Below are 22,985 nucleotides of genomic sequence, written 5' to 3'. Positions count from 1 at the left end.
GGTTCACACTCAGGATGGAATGGAGAAAGGAAACTCACAATGTGCTCTCTATATACATGTTGTATTGGATGTACAATGCAGCTTGGTGCTGGGAAGGCAGCATGGTTACAAGCGTGATGTAGAGAGAGCTGGTTGGTGAGGATGCTCACAGGAGGACAGCTTGTGGGTCGCCATGCTCGCTGGCGGGAGCGAGGATCGCCAGGCAGGTGGGGGAGGAGGAGGAGGACCGCCAGGCAGGCGGAGGAGGAGGTGTTGCTGGCTGGTGGTGTAGGTAGAAAAGAGGCAGGTCACCACGAGGTCAGGTCTTAAATAGCGGGGGTTGGCGTGGCTTAGTAGTTGACCCCCGCTCCGTGATGTATGGCAGCGCTGGTTGACCTAGACCACGAGGCATACACTGGAGAATTGGTGGGGTCGGCTACTCAGCGACAAACAGCGTTTGTAGGGGACAAATCCACTACAATACTCCCCCTTCCCTCCAGGCGGTGTAGGAGACTTGTTGTCTGCAGCGTTGCTTAGCACATGTGAGGCAGAACAGGCGGTGCATGCCTCATGTGAGACAACGGCGATGGCGTGGATGAGCCTGTCGCTGGATACAACTGTCTAGATACACACTATCTGTGGGAGAAGAGAGGGAGAAAAAGGGTGTGTGGAGGCGATGAATGCTGTGCTTCCCTCATGGCAGGTACAGAGTCGTCAGATGCGCCTGCTGGGGTGTGTGGGCCTGGGTCAGGAGCAGGGGCTGCGTCAGCAGAAGCGGATGAGGGCTCGTGACAGCAGCTGGGTCCACGACAACAGCAGGGTGCAGGACATTAGCAGGGAGTACCTGAGGGAGAAAAGAGGGGTGTGTGGGTCCGCACTCAGGAACAGAGACCGCATCAGGGGCGGCAGGGGTTACTGCTGGGCCGGGGTCGGCGTCTGAGGCAGGACGGGTGTGCTGGGGTCGGTAGGACGTGGTGCTTGGGGCAGGAAGAGGAGCTGGTGTCTGCTTAGAGTAGCAGAGCTGCTCTAGGGTGTCTAACCTGCGGTGTAGAGACAGTAGTTGTAGAGCCGATGAGAGCTGTACTGTGTGGATAAGCCAGTCTTCCATGTTGCTTGAAGACTGGGAGCGTGATCAGTTTCTCCTCCATCCTGTGTGAGTGTGAATCTCCGAGAGTCACCATTTGTGGGGTATGAGATTGTTTGGTGTTCACTCAGGATGGGTTGGAGAAAGGAAACTCACGATGTGCTCTCTATATACATGTTGTATTGGATGTACAATGCAGCTTGGTGCTGGGAAGGCAGCATGGTTACAAGCGTGATGTAGAGAGAGCTGGTTGGTGAGGATGCTCACAGGAGGACAGCTTGTGGTTCACCATGCTCGCCGGCAGGAGCGAGGACCGTCAGGCAGGCGGAGGAGGAGGAGGAGGAGGACCGCCAGGCAGGCGGAGGAGGAGGTGTTGCTGGCTGGTGGTGTAGGTAGAAAAGAGGCAGGTCACCACGAGGTCAGGTCCTAAATAGCGGGGGTTGGCGTGGCTTAGTAGTTGACCCCCGCTCCGTGATGTATGGCGGCGCTGGTTGACCTAGACCACGAGGCATACACTGGGGAATTGGTGGGGTCGGCTACTCACCGACAAACAGCGTTTTTAGGGGAGAAATCCACTACAGAGCCTAGGACACAAAGTTAAGGTCGAGATTAACGAATGGCAAATTTTCCCTGCCCAATACTCACTGACCCGCCAATTTTTTAATTACGAATTTATTTCATTGGGAATATATACTCTGAGTCTGAGATAATTCAATCTTTTGTTCCCCAATCACCCGAAAGATCGAAACGCCCTATGCCCACATGTATGTTAAAAACCATTGCTCTTAAGAGCTGGAGACAACGAGTAGTTTAATTCTAAAATGACTTCTGAATCTGAATAAGCAAATAAGAAAAATAAACTTTAAAATTAAAAATATACATAGTATTTTTGGATCACCTGAAGATTTAACATCGCAGATTATTCATGAATAGGTAAGGGTGGTTACTGGTTTGGCTTCAAATGACACGTTCTTACATAAAATATTGTTTGTTAATAAATATTTAGTCTTTGAATTATTTACTATACATGAAAATTTTCAGTGTATATGTATGTAATTTATGTAATTAAAATATTCAGAACAGATATAAAATTAGTTTCCCTTTGAAATTCCAAGATAAATTATTTTGTGTAACCCTGGTATAAACTTGGTATGGGTGGCGAGGAGGCAACACATGTGTCAGATGTAAACAACACTAGTGACGGTGTGAGGCAGTAAAACATTGCTGATACTTAGCTATTTTATGCTCTAGTAAGAACACATTGTGCATTTAATTCTTGTTATTAAGGTTATTTTTAAGGAAATATCTTTGTTGTTGGAATTTGAAAGCCAGAATTGTATAGGTAAGCTCCTGGAAATAAACACCTGACAGATTTGTTGGCTATCCTTGGTCAAGTTGCTTATTGTTTACCATTGTTGTTCACCTGTTTCGCCATGTCTCGTCACACAGAAAACGGTAAATTAAGAAGAAAACCCAGAAATTCAAGACGTGGGTTGGGTCAAACGATGAGCAAGACAGGAGGATGTATGCAAGAGCCAGAAACCAAGCAAAGATAGAGTGTAGGAGGGCTGAAAAGGAGTTCCAAAGGCTGGTTGCACGCGAGGTCAAGTCAAACCCAAAGGCGTTTTACCGCTATGCAAAGTCGAAATTGAAAACGCGAGTAGGAGTATCAGACCTGAGGCTTGAAGATGGTAGTTACGCAGATTCTGACCAGGATAAAGCTGAGGCATTGAACAGCTTCTTTTCCTCAGTGTTCACAAGAGAGGATGCAACTAACCTTCCTGCGTTTGAGGACAGACGGTTCGACACAGCACTGACCCACATTGTGTTCACAGAAGAGGGTATTAGAAATAAACTGTCCAGGCTAAAGGTCCATAAGAGTCCTGGACCTGACATGGTGCATCCTAGAGTGCTAAGGGAGCTGTGCAACGAGCTTGCAGAGCCCCTGAAGATTCTGTTTTGTAAATGCCTGGATGAACAAATGGTCCCCAGTGAATGGAAAGTGGCTTATGTGAGTCCTATCTTCAAGAAGGGCGATAGTCACTCCACGAACAACTATAGACCGGTGAGCCTGACCAGCATAATATGTAAAGTACTTGAGAGTATTATCAGAGATGCAGCGATGGAACATCTACTACGAAACAACCTTGTAAAAGATTGCCAACACGGTTTTATGCCGGGGCGCTCTTGCTTGACACAATTGCTCAAGGTATTGGATATTTGGACCCATATTCTAGAACGGGGTGGTAATATCGACAATATTTACCTAGATTTTGCCAAGGCTTTCGACAGTGTACCCCACGAAAGGCTGAAAATCAAACTGGAAGGGTACGGAATTCGGGGAAATGTCCTAGCGTGGATAGAAGACTTTCTACATGACCGCAAGCAATGTGTGGTGATTAATGGCACGAAATCGTCATCTGTACCTGTAACAAGTGGGGTACCGCAGGGTAGTGTATTGGGCCCGCTGTTGTTTGTTTGTTTCATAAATGATATGCCTGACGTTGTACACTCCTCCATACAAATGTTTGCCGATGATGGCAAGTTATTTCGGGAAATTAAGAACCAAGCGGACTGTGAAGAGCTGCAGAAGGACCTCTGTGGGCTCCAGGAATGGTCGAAGGAATGGCTGCTGAGATTCAATGTCACGAAGTGTAAGAGGATGCACCTGGGGCGTACCAACGGTAAGGAGGCGTACCATATGTCCCAACGGGATGAAGAAAATGTACTAGTTGAGACTGTGTGAGAAGGACCTAGGTGTGTATGTTGACAATGAGCTGAAGTTCTCGGGCCATTGTGAGAAGAAGGTAAATCAGGCAAATAAATTATTGGGTCTTATAAGAAGGTCGTTCAGATATCTAGACGGTCCGTCCCTCGTGACGATCTTCAGGAGTGAAGTGCTTCCCCATCTGGAGTACTGTCACCCCATCTGGTCCCCGAGATATGCTAGGGACTGTCAGTTGGTTGAAAATGTTCAAAGGAGGGCCACCAAACTGGTGCCTGCACTTCGGCATCTCAGCTACCCTGAGAGATTGGAGCGCCTGAACTTGCCTAGCTTATACTACAGACGGGCAAGGGGGGACCTAGTTGAGGTTTATAAGCATCTCAGGGGGCACTACTCAGTTGAGTGTCCTTACTTGGAGCTGGCGGACGCTCGCCCCACAAGGGGTCACAGCTCAAGATTGAAGAAGCCGCAAGTCCAGAAAACCGTGAGGGCCTTGGAGTGTTGTGACGGCACCGAGTCTCTTTCAAGAGAAGACTTGACCAACACTGGAGCGGGTTCAGGTACATTCAGGAGCCGGTGCATGCCCAGTATTTGCCAACAGTGCGTGACAGAGACGTGACCGATCGCCCGGGCGGCTAGCGAGCCGACCTTTTGGTGAAGAATATAAAGGAAAAGAGACGTGACCGATCGCCCAAGCGGCTAACAAGCCGATCAGTGGCGAAGAGGATAAAAAAGTAAAAAGGTAAAATTATTGTTACGGTCATCCACCTATTTGGAAGTTGGAATCCCACAAGGGGCCACAGCTCTAGGTCGAAGCCGCAAGTCCAGAAAACTGAGGGCAAACTTTTCGGAGTGAAAGTTGTGAACTCTTGGAACAACCTGCCAAAGAGTGTTGTGACGGCACCGAGTGTGAGTTGTTTCAAGACCAGATTTGACCAACACTGGAGCAGGTTCAGGTACATTCAGGAGCCAGTGCATGTCCAGTACTTGTCAACAGTGCGTAACAGATGTGACCAACCGCCGAAGCGGCTAACTAGCCGATCAGTGGCGAAGAGGATAAAAGTAAAAGTTCAACACATAAAAAAAAAACATGGAAAAACATGATTTCAACCTAACCTAATAAAATGAGTAAAATTATCGTTTCAGCCATCCAGTGATTTTTAGGATTTTAAGTTTTGGAATCCGTAATTTAGACAATTCTAAAACACTCTTCTTCTATTGCATCTCATCCGCTCATGATTACTTTAAGAGAAAATCGCAAAAAAAGGAAAATCATCATATTCATTCTATGTTGTTGGAAGTTGAAATTGTATTTTTCCCATATTTGTTTTTTGTTTTTTGAACGAATCTGACCTTCAATTTTACTGCTAATCACGCCAAACCTAACCTAACCGAGGTAAAGTTATCATTTTGGTTATCCAGCGATTTTTAGGATTTTAAGTTTTGGAATCGGTAGTGGTTACTTTAATTAGACTCAGAAGATTCAGAATTGGGGTCATTAAGGTCATCCTCCTCATCATCCACAGGACGCACTGGACTAAAGGTGTTTGTCAGCTTTATAGCTACACAGGGCTGGTTACAGTTCGTGCAAGTGACCTCAGTGGGCAAAACATAGTGTTTGTGGAGAAATTTCAACGCCTCATCATCCTTACCATAATATTCAACATCACAGCCATTGCACAAGGAAGACACCTTGGAAATAAATTCAAATTCAAGGGGGTTGCAGCGGAGACCAATACTGAGCTGTTATTGGTTGATCCAAAATCATACCTACCAATTAACGTGTTAGATTATTCCAAAGAACATCTGTGCTTGTGCCAGACTCTGGCACATGTGGGATACAGAATACAGTAATAACCAACACACGAACACACAGGATCTCTGTGGAACAGTGGTAACATCAACAAGAACTTATAAAATCCAAAAAATTCTTGCAATTTTCTTTGAAAGTAATTATGAGCAGAAGAAATGCTCTAAAGGAAAAGTGTCTTGGAATTCTCCAAACTACTGATTCCAAAACTTAAAATCCTAAAAATTGCTGGATGACCAAAACAATAATAATACCAAAAAAACTGTATGCGCCTACGGCCTACGTGCTCCGTATGTTTACTTTGTTCATGCTAAACTGTATAACTTCAAAATTTATAAACAAGTGTATCCAATTGTAATCTGTTTGACAATTTTGCTGAATAAATATTAATAATGGGGAGGCATACCGTCGAATTTTATAACGTTTTTTTTTTATAGGGCATTCCTGACAAAAATTTGTCAAGAGGCATCGTGCTACTGTTTTTTATGAAAAACAAGGGTATACTGTATTACCAAACTGGTAATACTTGATGAGAGTGGTCTAGTCTTAGCAGTAACCGGAAAAGATTTCTCCATAAAAGATAAAAAGTTTTCGAGGTAATGTATGGGAACACTGCTACCACAAGAAAAAGTTTACAGATTTGTTTAACATTTTCACAATACAGCTCCTCCCCGACTTACGACAGGGTTAGGGACCCAAATCCAGGTCGTAAGTCGAAATGGTCTTGAGTCGAAAATGATTAAATAATACATAGAAAATCTAAAATGGGTGTCTCTTTTTCTTCTGAGCACCACAAACTTTCACTTTTAAGCTTGCCAGCCATTTTAAAGTGAATTATAAACGAAAATTTTGTCAGTACACAGCGCAATCACTGATGCTGGGATTCGAAAATACATAATTTGACAAAATTTTGGTATGACTGAGGCGGTCGTATGTCCGGGTGGTCGTAAATTGAGTAGGTCGAAAGTTGGGGAGGAGCTGTATGTTCATATCATTATGGCAGTGGATATTTTGCTGTGATCGGCTAAGTTATACTAATGCTATTTTAACGTGTGCTATGATTGGTTAATTGTCCAGTACCGCCAAACAACACAAGAACTATATTTGACGTGACTCTGGCGGCATTTGGCATTTATTTAGCTGAGTCGATTGTTGTGTAGCTGTAAACATACCTATCCATATTTCTGTTGTGCATGGAAAATTATCATTGTAAAAGAGGCAACATTTACCAGAACCTGATCTAACCAACCAAAGAAACCTAGCTCGCCTTACCTAACTTTCTAGCCAGGGGGCGGATTCCCCCCCCCCCCTGTCATATTAAACAGAAAGTACTTAGCCAATAAGAGCACACTCACAGTAAAATAGCGTTAATAGGAACTTGGATGGTTACGGCAAAATAGCCACTATGTATCATTATAAGGGTATTATTTCAGTTTCACTCCCAATTGGGTTAGGGCAATTTTGGGTTCACCAGAAGTTATGTCTCGTCAATTGCAAGAATTTTTTCTAATTCCACTTCCGTCACAAATGGATAATCTGATCAAGGGGAGAGAATATACCAAGAGAAAGAAACTACTGTAGACTGGTCTAATCTCTCCCTTTTGTTGTTGGTTTACTCAATCCCTTTGATCCATACCAAGTTAATAATTCTTTATCAGAAAAATACTTTTATCCAAATATGTTTTGCTCAGTATTAGTTACTTGTTGTCCTTCTTAATGAAAGTGCACGAATGGGGAGCAACTAGATTGGGAGGATGCTTATATCGAATCTGACTTGTGCGCAGTGGTCAAGAGGAGGTTTTGGAGGGGGAGCAGATAGACTGTGACACTGGCTTTAGCAGGTACCTGATAAAATTTTATTCGTAGAAGACAATAGCTTTCTTGCCCTGAGAAACATAAATTCTTATTTGTGATTTACTCAGGTTAAGGAGGTGGTGGTGATGTTCTTTTAGTAATGAAAAATGTGTCTTATATTATATTTTGGTAAGATTCAGAAAAGGTCAACCATGGAACTATACAGTATTGATTTGTATACCAATAGGGAGATGAGCAAAAAAAAAAAAACGGACACCTGTTCTTAACCCGGTAACTGCGACATATATTCTCGAATGATAAGCAGAGGAGTATGGCATACATCCTGGAATTCAGAGCATTTTGAATACAGCACGCAAAAGTTTTTATATCTTGCATGGTCAAGTATGGGGTGTTTACACTCGGCAGTTTCTTAAGACCCCCCACAGAGATGTACATTTTCTCTATCCTCCATTTCAGAAACCGAACGAAATTCCATATTGATATTGTATATACAGTATATTTAAAATTAAAAATGAAAGAGTATGTGTTACCGTAAGATATACTGTATGTACCTACTTATAGCTGAAATATTCAAATTGTCAAATAAGTCAGGTGTTGGGGTGAGCAATAGGGGTTAGATTCCTTTTTCCTCTCTGTGAGAGACTGACGGCCAAATTAAGGTAAGTAATGGACTCATATTTGCTTTCCACGTTCTTTTATATACGTTCATTTAATCCACAAGAGTTAAAATGATGTTTGGGGGAAAATCGATATACTGTACGTACATGTTTTTTTTGTGCACTGGGGATTGATCAGCGAATCACTCTGCCACAGTTATCGGGTTAAATAATACACTGTTTTGAGTTTAGTATAGGTTTGGTTTTGTCAGTTTTTTTGCTTGCTTTAACCCCACAATTCTCTTCTACTTCAAAGGACTTCTTACTTTGTGATCAAAATTGCATTTTTTAAGCGAGATGTGAAATTAAAAAAATAAAATACAGCATGCCTTGACAATTCGCAGATGACACCCTGGATGTACCCAAGAATGTCTAAGGGTAGTTTTAAAGTTCCTGGCATTTTTTGTGGCCAGGACAGGGAGCCATTCGTTCTAGAAACAGTAATTTCTTTTACCTGTATTCTATATGTGTGTGTGTGTCTACACACATACACACATATATACAATACCGGTAAAATAAATAATTGTCCTTAGGGCAAATACATAAAGGGAATATACATTTCTTTGCACACGAGTAAAAATGTACCCCCCTCCCCTGGTCAGCAAATTTTATTCGCTGATTTGGCTATTTGTGGCCATTTTGAGAACCTAACCCCCGCGAATTTTAAGGGCATGCTGTATAATAAAAATATATAGATTTCTGACAAAAACACTAGAGTAAAGTATTTTTTTTTTCTATTTCCCTGTATACAAATCAATACTGTATAGAGTTCTGTGGTTGACCTTATTGATTCTGTACCCTACATTTTTCTTTTCCAGATTTGTTTGCTATACATACATAGCCATGAGCTTCAGTGAAAGCAAAGCGTTAATTGAAGAAGGGGACACTGTTATATTATACATTGGTGTCTCACAAATCTATGCCCTGGAGGTAAGATATTGTCAGTTCTTAAGGGGTTATATTTCATTAAATAAGCACTAATCCCAAAAATATAGGTATTTTTTGTTAAAATCATAATAAAATTCCAGTTGGGCATAAAACAAATTTTTACCCTTTATTGTAAGGTTGAAGAATCCAGATATCAGGAAAATATTCTACAATGTGATTTATTTACTGTCCAGCCCTTGCAAAAATGGTTACTATGTTCCCTTGGAAGGATAACAAACAATTGGTATGAGGCCGTGCTTTAACTGTTGTTATCTTGGCAATAACCTTTCTTTCTAATAGCACAACCAAAGAAAATGGTGAAGCAAGGTTCAAGGAGTTCCCCAAAACGACAAAAATGTAGTGTAATGTTCTTACAGGTTTTGTTTCATTCCATTAGTCAGACTCTTGGCTTTTTCAGCAGTAGTGTTCCAATATTTTTGTTAGTTGCCCTTTGCCAAGTGGCTCTCATATTTGATGCTACTTTTGGGATTTTCAATGATTTAGTGGCCTCTCCAAGATCAGTGTTGATTCAGTGATACTGTACAGTATTGTATTTTTGTATATACCAGTTACCCTCCCCCATTACCACTGCTAGCCTCTATTTAAGGGGGCATGTGCAATAGTTACCAGTCAGGGCATTTGGGAAGAAGCTTTGTTAATCACTGTATGTTTCATGGTTCAAACCCTTCTTTCCTCTTAGATAGTGGGATTATACATACTACAGTGCATTCTAATGTCATGCTTTGCTCTTTGTAGCTTTGTCCTGTACAGGTTGTCGACTGTAAGGTTTTATAATTTTCTATATAATATATACAATAGGTTTTCATGTATTTCAGGTGAAACCTAAAATAACCAACAAGCTTGGACAGCCTGTTGACAATGTTTTTCAAACACGCTATGGATCACTAAAAGTGATGAATCTCATTGGAGTGAAGTTTGGATCCAAGGTGAGCTTGTCCAAAGGCTGGGCTCATGTGCTTTACCCAACTCCTGAATTATGGACAGTGACACTGCCACATCGTACACAGATCCTCTACACACCTGACATATCCATGGTAAGTTCTAAAGAAAGAGTTGATTTTAAGATCATAATTTCTTACTGAATTATCAGATGACTTCTGATAGACTGTTATGGGGAGGAAGTCGACATGTAAAAAAAGATCTGATATCTAATTTTTTTTCTCCTGTGTGTTTTCAGTGAATTTAGCTTGTTTGTGACTTTTGTATTGGTATTATTGTGTGTTGTATAAAAGTCAAGAGATATGCCCCATGTAATACAGTGAAACCTCTATTTAACTGACTATATGGAGAGGAATGTCTATTATACCAAGGGTTTGACGTGAAACCTCCATCTAACGAACTGTATTGAGATGAAAGTCTTTTATAAGAGGATCCTTTAAATGTGAAACCCTCCATCTAACGGATTGTATGTAGAGAGAAGTCCGTTATATGGAGGTTTCTCTGTAACAAGAATTTTATGATCTTTATCCATTGACACTTATCATTGTATGGTGGGTGTGTGGGAGAACTTGAGGCTTGTGTACCTGAGGTATGGAGTGTTATGATAGATTATCAGGGTTATACTGTCATGCAGGTTTGAATGAGCAATTGTTCTTGTACATTCATGTACTATTGCCAAAGTGTATATGCAAAAGAGACTCTTGCTGGGTCATATGTGTAGGAGTGTAGTAGTACAGAATTTCTAGGGTTCAGAAACACATCCCTACTTTTCCTTTAAAAAGTAACTTCATCATGCTAATGATTCACTAAGAATTTAACCTCTCTCTCAGTACTTAAATGAATTCTTTAAACTTTCAAATGTAAAAGTACTGTAGTATAGTTTTTCCTTGCATAAAATGAAATTCAACTTAGTTTTTGCCTTTAAGCTTGTAGGATAACTAATCAAACCTTGTGTTTTTCATATTTAGCCTTTGCACAGTGATTTTTTGAGATGGAAAAGAGTATAAATGATTGCCAAATCATACTTTTTGTAATGTTTATGATTAATAGCTTATTAAATCATTATAAAAAGAGCTACAAATACTTAAAGCATGTTAAAACCAACATAATAACATTAAAAAAAAGAAAATTTGCCAACCCTGATTTTTCAAGGTAAATCTTAATTACTTTTTTAATGCTAATTACTTGCTGCCTATGGTTTTTCAAGGTCACTATCTGTTGTTTATGTGTTGTTCTGGATGCACTGTATGTAAGTATTTAGACATTTAATTTTAATTCTGAGAGAAAAAGTGTTTTCTGCCATTTTGTCCCTAATCAGGATTTCACCAATTTTTTTTAAATCTCAATACTGCATATGTACAGTACTGTTGAACATGCTGATTAGGGATCTGTTGTCTGCACTTTGGTATCTATATAATTACTTGTCCAAATGACATCTCAAAAAATTTAATTACTCACTGACTATGGAACAATGAATGATGACTGAGAGAGATAACTATATCATAACCTCTTAGGAGGTAAAGACTGGGATGTTTAGAGGAATCTTTGATATTATTGTATAGGAGTGAGCTGTAGACCCTGGATTCAAGAGAAAGAAACACATTGGAAATGATAAATTACTTTGTTTAGAACAATATTTTGGTTGAGTTGGGGGAGGAGTAGCAGAGTGAAGGAGCCCCATTGCTAAGGGGAAGGCAGAGACAGTGTCCCAACTGGGCTGTGTCGCTCTGATGAGTTTGAAGTATAGAACCTTTTCTGGTCCTGAGGGTGCCGGTTTGAAGAGGTTCAACCTGTATTTGACGGGGATATGTGATTATTAAGCACATATTGTATGTCAATCAAAAATATTTCCTCTTTTTGTGCATGAATGTGATGATGTTGCAGGTAGTGACACAATTGGAGATTGGTCCAGGATCAGTGGTGTGTGAGGCTGGTACAGGAAGTGGATCTCTCTCTCATGCTTTACTTCGTGCTATTGGACCAACAGGCAGACTGTACACATGCGACTTTCATAAGGAACGAGTTCAGGCAAGTTTACTATTCATAAATAAGATGTTGTTGCAGCTGATCTTTAAAGTAAATCTGTTTTGATTATATTATAAATTTCTTTTAAAGCATTTCTGTGTAAAAAGCATGCCTTATAATTATATTTTAACATATGCAGTGCATTGGGTGACTCATGAACAGTTAAAAAGTCAACAGACAACATCCAGGGGAAGGTAGGAAATCTTTGATTAACTCACGGACTTGCGACCTTGCCTTGCCAGCTGTTCCCACCCTGTAGGTTGGCATTAGGAAGGGCATCCAGCCGTAAAACTTTGCTTCATCATGCTTGATGGCAGCTGGGTCACCAGAACTGTGCCCATCCACTGTTCTCTGCTGCATTTTCTGGGCTGTTAACCAGTGTTCGCAGTGGTGAGCAGTGGGGGGGATCCCATTTTGGTTTTACCCAACAGCTGCCAGGTAATGCATGCAAGCATGGAAAATGGCCATAAAACATTGAAGATGAGGGTGTGGATGATTACATTACAATATTTGATAGGAGGAAGAGGACATTTGTTGAATATTATTTCTTGTAATTACAGTAATAACAAAGTGTAAGCATTTTTGGTACCATAATTTAATGTACAGTATTGTATTTATAGGTAGCTTTGGATGAGTTCACTCACCATGGTTTTGGCCAGAGGGTGACTGTGTCCCATCGTGATGTCTATGTTGAAGGATTGGGAGTAGAAAATGAGGCTGATGCAGTGTTTCTAGATCTACCTAGACCTTGGGAAGCTCTTCCTCATGCAGTTTCTTCAATCAAGGCTTCAGGTGGTAGAATCTGTTCCTTCTCACCTTGTATTGAGCAGGTTAGTAAAGCAAAAACAAAATTTTTCTTCTTTAGGGCTATTAAAATTACTACATATATTTTGTGTTCACTTACAAGTTGGCAGGATACTGTACATGCTCTTATTGGAAATTAAAGACATTTGAAAATTATTCATCTGCAAATATACAAGGTACAGTACCACTGGACATTGTTTCAAGCATGTATTCCCACCAAATCATTTAATGTCTTCACAAACTTGGCCTCAATTATATAATTACACTGTATAGTATATATCCAGATGAATGGAACCAAGTAACACAGAACCTTTTTCTGATGATAATTTATTTGTTTATCTTGGTATTACTGTTTTTGTGGGTAATAATCATCCAAGATATACTTGAAATGTACAGAAAGGAAAAATAAGATACAGTACTTTGGTCAAATAATTATGGGTGAGGGGACAATAACAAATATTAAAGGGGCAACATTGAGGGTAGGAGGGCCAGGGGGAGGCAGAGGCTGGAATGGATTAATTAAATTCAAAACTGGCTCCCCAGAGAGATACAAAACCTTGGAGGAGTGGCAAAAACAGCCTGAGAACATTTACACTGGAGGACTGTGGTTGCCAATCCTTGGATATGGGGATGATATGATACTCTGATTGACATAAAAAGATTAGTAACATTTTTAATGTGGTTTTATTACTTCTTAGGGTGATACAGGTAATCCTCGCTTTCTAAACATCCATCATACAAACACCTGCTCATACGAACATATTTCTGTCTTGAACATTTGTTCCATTCATACAAACACAGCTTTTTTAGCATACCGCCACTGATCAGACACTTTAATGAGGGAAAATATTATATACAGTCAACCCTCACTTTACGCGGTTAATGTAACCCACAGGGTGCCGCGGAAAGTGAGGAACGCGTAAAGTGAATAACATAACATATGGGAATAATTGAAATAGAGTCCGGGCCGACCCCCAAACTCCACTTTTTGACGACACGCAACTATGTTGTAGTAAAAATATTATCTTAACTTTATGATGGTATGCACACACAATTAATAATTAAGAGAAATATCAATAATATTAGGTTTTTTAACACTTACATTAGTAGAAAAGATGGCTGGGCACACGGGGATGGGCGGTTGGTTCCGAGGCAGAGGGCAGATTATTGGCCCTCACCTGTATCACTTGTATCACTATCCACCACAGAGGCTTGCAGGGCCTCTTTGTCAAACCCCCCAAAGTTCATATAAGTCCATATCCTCACTATAATTATCACTATCACTGACTTGGGCCAGCTGTGGTGGGTGGCGGGTGAAGAACTGGTAATGTTTTGATGACTGGCCGACCTTGTGCGCACCATGTTCGCGCTGCTTACACAACATGGCGGATGGCGGGAGGTTTGGATCCAAAAATGGCGCGGCTCACCAGCCGCTCTCCGCGTAATGGGGTACACGCACCTCGGAATGTGAGCATGTTAGGTTCCGGCAGGGCACCGCTTAAACGTGGAAACGCGGAATGTGGGACCACGTAAAGTGAGGGTTGACTGTACTGTATTAGTAAACCACATACTTTATTGACCAGTGTGTGTGTGTGAGGTGGTAATGCACATTAGGCGTGGAATAGTAATTATTGAGAGGGAGAGAGAGAACTGGTACAGTCATCTGTTTCACCTCACTTGCATCAAACTGCCATAACACTTCCAGTTTTATATCAAATGTAATAGCTGTATGGGCTCCTTTAGCACTAGTAATATCACTTGCATTTAATGACCTCTTTCCTGACATCTTGAACTTGGGTGACTCTGCACATTCTTGAATATGGTAAATGTAAAAAAATAAAATAAATAAGTAAACTGTATTAAAAACAATCCAAGTCAACCACGAGTACTGGTATGAAATGCGCTAGCAGATGCAGGGCTGTATGATATCATGTGTGCTAAGACATGTGTTACAAAAAAATTATAATTTTAGAAGATGTTTTATTCTGTATTGCGTATTTTATTGAAAATTTAACCCATTTCATTATGGTCATATTTTCATGCTGTATCCCAAAGTTGGCAGTCATTATTTACCATTTACCTATCCAGTCTTCATAATTCCATTATTATGAATATGCATAATGCAGGTGATTGAATTTGAATTTTGGAAATGGCTTCACAATCTAGAGACTCTTGATTTATTATTTCATGGCACACCTAATATAGCATTCTAATTAAGATGTTTCATGTGTCAGATGTAGTACTGTAGTATTGTAATAATATGACCCTGTGTATCTTCTTTTTAATTGGCCTTCTTTTCGTGTAGGTCAGTCGAGCATGTGAGCTTATGGCTTCAATTGGTCTGCAAGAAATTACAACTCTGGAGTGTTTGGCAAGAGAATTTCAGGTGAAATACATCTCTTTACCAGTCTTATCAAATAGGAAAGAGGTATGTTGATACTATTAAGATATATCTTTTGGCTATAGTTGAGTAATTCATGTTTTTTAGTTATGTTTTCATCTCGATCTTTCAAGCTCGTTACTATGTAGTGCAGGGTGGTCACAATCAAAAGCAAGCATTATATAAATTCTCCATTTACCATTATTTTTTCGCCCTTATTGTTGTTACACTGTACTGCTATGGTGTTCCCCTTCCATATCAAGGCCCTAGATATGTCTTGCCTATATTTTTTGAATCACACAGCCTATAATTACCCATCTACAGTACAGTACTTCCATTCCCCAAAATCACTCTACAGGTATCAAGTTTTCTAGTTACAGTATTCACAACCACTGTTGCTTGGATGTCCATAACTATCTCTTTTTAGTGTGTTATTTCCCCATCTTTCCTTAATTAATACTATAGTAGTGTATTTATCATCACTAAAAAGAGATAGATATGGCCATCCAAGCAGCAATGGTTGTGAATACTGTAACTAGAAAATCACTCCAAACCTTTCTGCTCATGGCCTGGGGACAAGGGTTCCGTCATTGTGAAAAATGGCGTCATGTTTAACCGCATCCTCACATGGGTGAGTAGGGCGGGAAGACCAACCACTTGGGTAACCCTGGATTTTTCTGCTCTGGGTCTATTCATAATCACTGTATATATATATATATATATATATATATATATATATATATATATATATATATATATATATATATATATATATATATATATATATATATATATATATATATATATATATATATATATATATATATATATATATATATATATATACATACATACATCAACCCCTCACTATGCGGTTAATTCAACCCACAGGGTACCCGCGAAAGTGAGAAACGCTGTAAAGTGAACAACATAACATATGGGATTAATTGAAATAGAGACCGGGCCGACCCCCAAACTCCACTTTTTGACGACACACAACTATGTTGTAGTAAAAATATTATCTTAACTTTATGATGGTATGCACACACAATTAATAATTAAGAGAAATATCAATAATATTAGGTTTTTTAACATTTACATTAGTAGAAAAGATGGCTGGGCACACGGGGATGGGCGGTTGGTTCCGAGGCAGAGGGCAGATTATTGGCCCTCACCTGCATCACTTGTATCAATTGTATCACTATCCACCACAGAGGCTTGCAGGGCCTCTTTGTCAAACCCCTCAAAGTCCATATCCTCACTATAATTATCACTATCACTGACTTGGGCCGGCTGTGGTGGGTGGCGGGTGAAGAACTCGGTAATGTTTTGATGACTGGGCGACCTTGTGCGCACCCTGCTTGTGCCGCTTACACAACATGGTGGATGGCGGGAGAGATGGCGGGAGGTTTGGATCCAAAAAATGGCGCGGCTCGCCAGCTGCTCTCCGCGTAAAGGGGTACACGCACCGCGGAATGCGAGCATTCCTGTTTTGGCAGGGTACCGCATAACCGGTCGGAATTACTGGATTTTAATTTCTCACTTGACTTGGGGTTTATTAATTATTGGATGGAAATTGCAGTGGAAGCGCCCCTTTGAGAAAAATCCCGAACCAGCACAAGAATACTTAAATTTACTAAACAAAATGAATTGTCCGTAACCCGTGGAAGGATAGCGTCTGTGTCTGGGATGAATGAGACACACTGTAAAATTTAGACACTTATATTCCCTCCAACACTACAGACACAATCAAATAATGGTACACCAACATATGCGCACCTCTTAACCTGAACTTAAAGACACTACTCTGGGGAGTAAAAGTTATACATGATATTGTAATTATTAGAAATTCAGACAGTGCCTCATTAGACAACAATAAACTCAAGTATTAAGAAGTGTTGCTTGCACACATGAAACAGGCCTTAAGGGCTTTTAATAAAATAATATCAACCACTGAGAAAATGGTATTAAAAAAATAAGTTAATAACTCTACAATGAAGAGGCCTTAAGGGCACTTAACAAAATTATATCCAGCACTGAGAAAATGGTATAAAAAAATAAGAACTTATTAACTCCACCCTAAATAGGCCTTCAGGGCACTCAACAGAATTATATTACCCCAACAGATGCACACTTCCTAACCTAACTTAAACACTACTCTGGGGAACAACGGTTATACCTGAGATCAGAATTACCTTATAAAGAAAAATTAAATGCATTAAAGGAACTAAATCACAATATCACTCTGGTTCCAATTAGTGACACAAACATTAAAAAACAATATTATCAAAATTATTTAAGAAATATTAAACTACACACATCAAGATAATATCAGTAACTGAAAAAATGGTATTAACTACACCCAAAAGTATTAACACTGTTATTAAGATGTTACTGAGTCCACCAATACCTGGGAACCCTGCTTCACCCAACTCAACATACACCCGTAATAAGGGAGATAAAATGTTACTCTAGGTATCCCCTAGACTCCTGGTCTCAGTGTGTGACCATTAATTTACTCAGATAGCCTCAGCGTACTCTCAGTGCATCCATGGGCGGGAAGAGAGAACGCCAGCAGGTGATCCTAGCCAGCAGGTAATACTTCTAGCTGACCGAAAACACGTGGTGCTGTGCACCCACATGGGAAGAACTGATCACCCAATGCTGATGCTGGTCCTGTGTCGTTTTAGTTGTCGGGAGCACTTGTTCACTCAAGAGATCCCTTGATATCCCCGCTGACCAGTGAGAAGCCTGCACTGATCGTTCCAACTGTGACAATCGCTAATCATCAATCATCAATGGCAGTCTCAAACGGCGGTCAATCTCTTGCAGTCAAGTGGGTTCTGATGGAAACCCTGAAATGGACTCACTGTTAGCTCTTGTTAATTTTGTCACTGCCCTATCTAACCCCTGTCTGAGATCGAATGAGACTTACTTGTTATACTGCAATAGCGCAACACAGGTGACTAGACCACGTGACCATTTTTGTGGATGGACGCGCAGGGACATCCTGTCTGTCCGATTGCTTTTGCGTGACTGAGGACCAGCCAGCCTCGCGTCTCCCCAAGGCGTTAGCTTAGGCCTATGTGACATATTTTCCGCCTAACTAATAACTTTCTTGGGACACCCGTAACATTATTCAGACTGATAAACGATCTATAATAATTTCAAATTTAATAATAGTCCCTTAACTTCATGAATCTTATCATTATTAATTCGGCAAACTACATTCAATATCGTATAGGCCTAGTTCCAAAAGCTCTCACTACGGGCAGGAGCGCTCTCTTCCTTAGTCAACCTTGAAAACTCAGTATCGCCCATGGCGCGGCATTTGAAATCACACTGAAATTTCTGAATATTACACACACACATATATATATATATATACAGTATATATATATATATATATATATATATATATATATATATATATATATATATATATATATATATATATATATATATATATATATATATATATATATACACATACATACATATATATATATATATATATATATATATATATATATATATATATATATATATATATATATATATATATATATTTGATCTCTGACTTACGACGGGGTTAGGGACCCAAATCCAGGTCGTAAGTCCGACATAGATTAAAAAATTAATAAAAAATCTACAATGAAATACAGTACAGTAAAAGTAATGAATAATGATGAATGGATACAGTACAGTGAAAGTAATAAATAATAAGGAATGGATACAGTGTGACTGAGCACTTAACGTTTAATGTAGTCAGCTGAATGCACATGGGGCCCCCATAATTTTCTAATTATACATGGAGACTACATTAACTGGAAACGTTTCGGTATAGAAAATGCGTGTCATTTAAATTTTTTTTTTTTATCTATATCTGAGGCGGTCGTAAGTCGGGTCTAGGTGTATATATATATATATATATATATATATATGTATATATATTAACACAGTTGTACCCTAATTTAACGCGGTCAATAAAACCCACAGGGTACCGTGTTAAGTGAAAACCGCGCTAAGTGAACAACAGAACATATGGGATTAATTCCAATAGAAACTGGCCCATCCCCAAACTCCACTTTTTCCGACACACTACCTATGTTCTAGTAAAAAATAACATCTTAATTTTATGATGGTACATGCACACAATTAATACTTAAGAGAAATACAGTCGCCAAGTTAATGTCCATTCAAATAATGGACTCAACTCCCTCCCCCTCTCACACTACACTGCCGGCTCTTCCCTCTGAGAAATTTTGGGGGGAAAACCAGGTATAGTAATAAATAATTCCTCAAACTAAAGTTAGGATAATATAATTGACATTGCTGGATTCCTTGTAAGACCAGGAATATTTTGAAAACAAATGTCATATATTTTTCACAAAAGATAACATATTTACTCAGAATAAACTTTACATCTAAAATTTGTATGTCTAATGCAAAATCTATGATGTTTATATTCAAAATGATCACCAAATTGTAAGAATTCCAGCAATGGAAATTATATTCTGACCGGATAATTTGTATGAATTTTATGAGCTAAAACAAATATCTTCAGTTAATAAAAAAAAAAAAAATATTCTTCGCGACACTATCAGTCAATCAAAGTACCCCACCTTACCTTCCCCCTCTTCCAACCGCGCGGTCAGTCCCAACCCTCCCCCACCAATCCTCCCTTCAAGAGTTTTTAACATTTAGTATTAAATAATACCTCAGATTAAAGTTGGGATAATATAATTGACATTGCTGGATTCCTTGTAAGACCAGGAATATTTTGAATATAAATGTCATATATTTTTCACAAAAGATAACATATTTACTCAGAATAAACTTTACATCTAAAATTTGTATGTCTAATGCAAAATTCTATGATGTTTATATTCAAAATGATCACCAAATTATAAGAATTCCAGCAATGTAAATTATATTCTGACCGGGTAATTTGTATGAATTTTATGAGCTAAAACAAATATCTTCAGTTAATAAAAAAAAAAAATATTCTTCACTGTAACAGATGGTCGGTCGGTCCCTCCCTCCCCCCCACCCTCCACCAACCGTCTCACCAGATGTGTGGGAAAACCAGAATATTTACCTTTTAGTAATAAATAATACCTCAAACTAAAGTTAGGATAATATAATTGACATTGCTGGATTCCTTGTAAGACCAGGAATATTTTGAATATAAATGTCATATATTTTTCACAAAAGATAACATATTTACTCAGAATAAACTTTACATCTAAAATTTGTATGTCTAATGCAAAAAAATCATATGTTTATATTCAAAATGATCACCAAATTATAAGAATTCTATAATGTAAATTATATTCTTGACCGGTAATTTAAAGTGAATTTTATGAGCTAAATAGTTCACTACAGGCACGCGTATATGGTAAAAGCTAATGAAAAGCGTTAAGCGGGTAATATTGTGTATATATATATATATATATATATATATATATATATATATATATATATATATATATATATATATATATATATATATATATATACATATATATATATACATACATACATATATATATATATATATATATATATATATATATATATATATATATATATATATATATATATATATATATATATATATAACTTGATATTCTATGTATATTGTATGATGTCTTGCATGTCTACTTGCTGAAGCAACTTTAATTTTTTTTTTTTTTTCTTATACACTGTAATTGCCGACTACTTATATGATATCCAGACATATTTGTTGAGTACCTTACTTCAGCAAATGTTTTAATCATTGGTTATAGATCTCCTAGGGTATGGCAGTGAACCATGTCAAAAAAATGGTTGGGAAAGTTCCTGGCAGGTGCCACTGTTTTATATGTAGTAGAGATCATATCTAATATTAACTGTGTATCTTCAGGCACCTGAAAATCTGCAGAAAAATGTGTTGGAAGAAGACCTGCTAGAATCACATAAAAAGAGAAAATTTGAAGATAAGCCCCTTGAGAAAAGTGATATTTGTGAGGATAACTGCCAAACAAGAAGAACTGATACAGAAATTGAAATAAAACAGGAAAACCCATCAAGCAGTGCTGGGCAACAGCAAAATAATGATTTTCGATTTAAGACTGGTGTTACACAGCTGAAAATGCCAGGGCACACAGGATTTTTGACCTTTGCAACTGTGCCTCCTGGTCTGAGAAAAGTCACATTATTTCCCAAGACTTTGTCTGAAGATGTTTCTGTTTTATAAGTTTGAAAGTTTTTTAAAATTCCTTGGTATGTTTGTATTTTTTGTCCAGTTGAAATTAACTACTAAAGTTTACTATGTGTATACACACTTTCATTTACCAAAGTAGAGTTGACATTGTAGTGAGTATTCTATAAATCACTGTTCATTTGATAGAGGATGTCCTAATAATATCCTGTGTCGTGTAACCACCTACAGTACTGGCTTAATGTGATGCCTTATTACTCTACTCAGCATTACTAAGGAATGATACTGTAGTAATTACTAATACACTCATGAACAAGAGAGGAAATGAATATACCCCATCACACAATTCCCTATAAATGTTAAATGGTTTTAAGCTATGAAGTACAGGCTACAGCCAAAGAGAAGTAATAAAATAATTGTTGTATTGAAATACCACTTGACACATTCAGAAACTCTAAACAAGGAATCCATGGAATGTAAATGGCACATGTCTGCAGATGAGCATTGGTAAAACAAATTAAATAGATGAAACCAGATAAAAATATAAATAATTTCTTTTGAGAGCAAGAGTAGATATTCTAACCCCTTGTGTATGGGGTTGTCTTTGAGCTGAATAAAATTGTTGGCATCAGCCAAATAAAATTTTTAAAGCCGCCTCCCTATAGTGAAGGGGGTAATAGGAACAATTGAAACAAATAAATACAGGTATTGAAAACTATACATCAGTACAATAGCAGCAAATTGATCATGAAAGCACTTGCAAAATTTTAATAGGTTTCATTATTCTAGTACAGTACAATTACATGTAATTATACAATGAACCAAAAAAATACTTGTTTATCATTAGCTTTCATCAAATTCTGTACCTCTATTGAAATTGCTGTGCAGTACTGGTATGATAGGGATATGGTGCTGGTCCCTGATCGTAAGTCAAATTTTTTTGGCAAGTTAAACAGTTAATTCCATAGTTTAGGTTAAAGTAAAATCCAGCCCATACAAAACAACAATAATATCCCATACATAACAAATAATGTAAATACTGTAAATAAAGTGTTGTTAAACAATATACAGGTAGAATAATGAAAATAAAGTAAAAAATGGGATTTCACTTTCAAATTTTTACAATGGATGTACAGTATTGGGATCCCGTTCGTAAGTGCGGATGATCATAAGTCGGACAATTAATAAAACAATTGCATGGCAGTGAAATGAGCCCGTAAAAAAAAAAAAAACTTTTTCGGCAAAAACCTCCAAGGCTGAGAGTAAGTTTTCATGCATGTATGTGTCTCAGGCTCCAAGGTTGAGAGGGTTAATTGAAATGGAACAAATTCTAATGTTTCAAAGCAAAAAATATATTCAAATAAACTGCTATAAGCAGCCTCCCTTCATGAAAACATGAGAATCACCAAAATAAAAAAGTTTGACTAAGCTAAATGAATTTACTCAGTATTTTGTCCTCAAATGTCTAGCCTTGGTCCCTCTACCTAACCCACATCCCTTACCATCCCTCCCTTTTTTAAATTTTACAATTTGAACTCTTAAATCTTCTCCTGTACTAACACTGCTGATAAGTGGAACTCAGAGAGTACCGTCCTCATGTCTGAAGTTGGGCGAC

At 38.5% G+C, this 22,985-nt stretch overlaps 1 protein-coding gene across 3 annotated transcripts; it reads left to right on the top strand.

The window, feature by feature from the left end:
- Positions 1–2,208: 2,208 nt before the first annotated feature.
- On the top strand, positions 2,209–21,487 carry LOC121874691 (tRNA (adenine(58)-N(1))-methyltransferase catalytic subunit TRMT61A-like). 3 transcript variants are annotated; one of them, XM_042378942.1, is made up of 8 exons: positions 2,229–2,313; positions 7,322–7,439; positions 8,888–8,999; positions 9,833–10,051; positions 11,841–11,984; positions 12,602–12,811; positions 15,091–15,171; positions 21,074–21,487. In XM_042378942.1, the coding sequence occupies exons 3-8, from the start codon at positions 8,913–8,915 to the stop codon at positions 21,404–21,406; spliced, it is 1,074 nt and encodes a 357-aa protein (XP_042234876.1). In that variant the 5' UTR covers positions 2,229–2,313; positions 7,322–7,439; positions 8,888–8,912; the 3' UTR covers positions 21,407–21,487. The 3 variants fall into 3 exon arrangements, with proteins under 3 accessions (XP_042234874.1, XP_042234876.1, XP_042234875.1); XM_042378941.1 differs by having other exon boundaries at positions 15,091–15,213; XM_042378940.1 differs by lacking the exon at positions 7,322–7,439 and having other exon boundaries at positions 2,209–2,313; positions 15,091–15,213.
- Positions 21,488–22,985: the final 1,498 nt, after the last annotated feature.

This window comes from Homarus americanus, unplaced genomic scaffold (assembly GCF_018991925.1).
Source record: "Homarus americanus isolate GMGI-L3 unplaced genomic scaffold, GMGI_Hamer_2.0 scaffold34360, whole genome shotgun sequence".
NCBI lineage: Eukaryota > Metazoa > Arthropoda > Malacostraca > Decapoda > Nephropidae > Homarus > Homarus americanus.
Note: the sequence above shows the minus strand (reverse complement) of the source record. Positions and strands in the feature narration are given on the sequence as shown.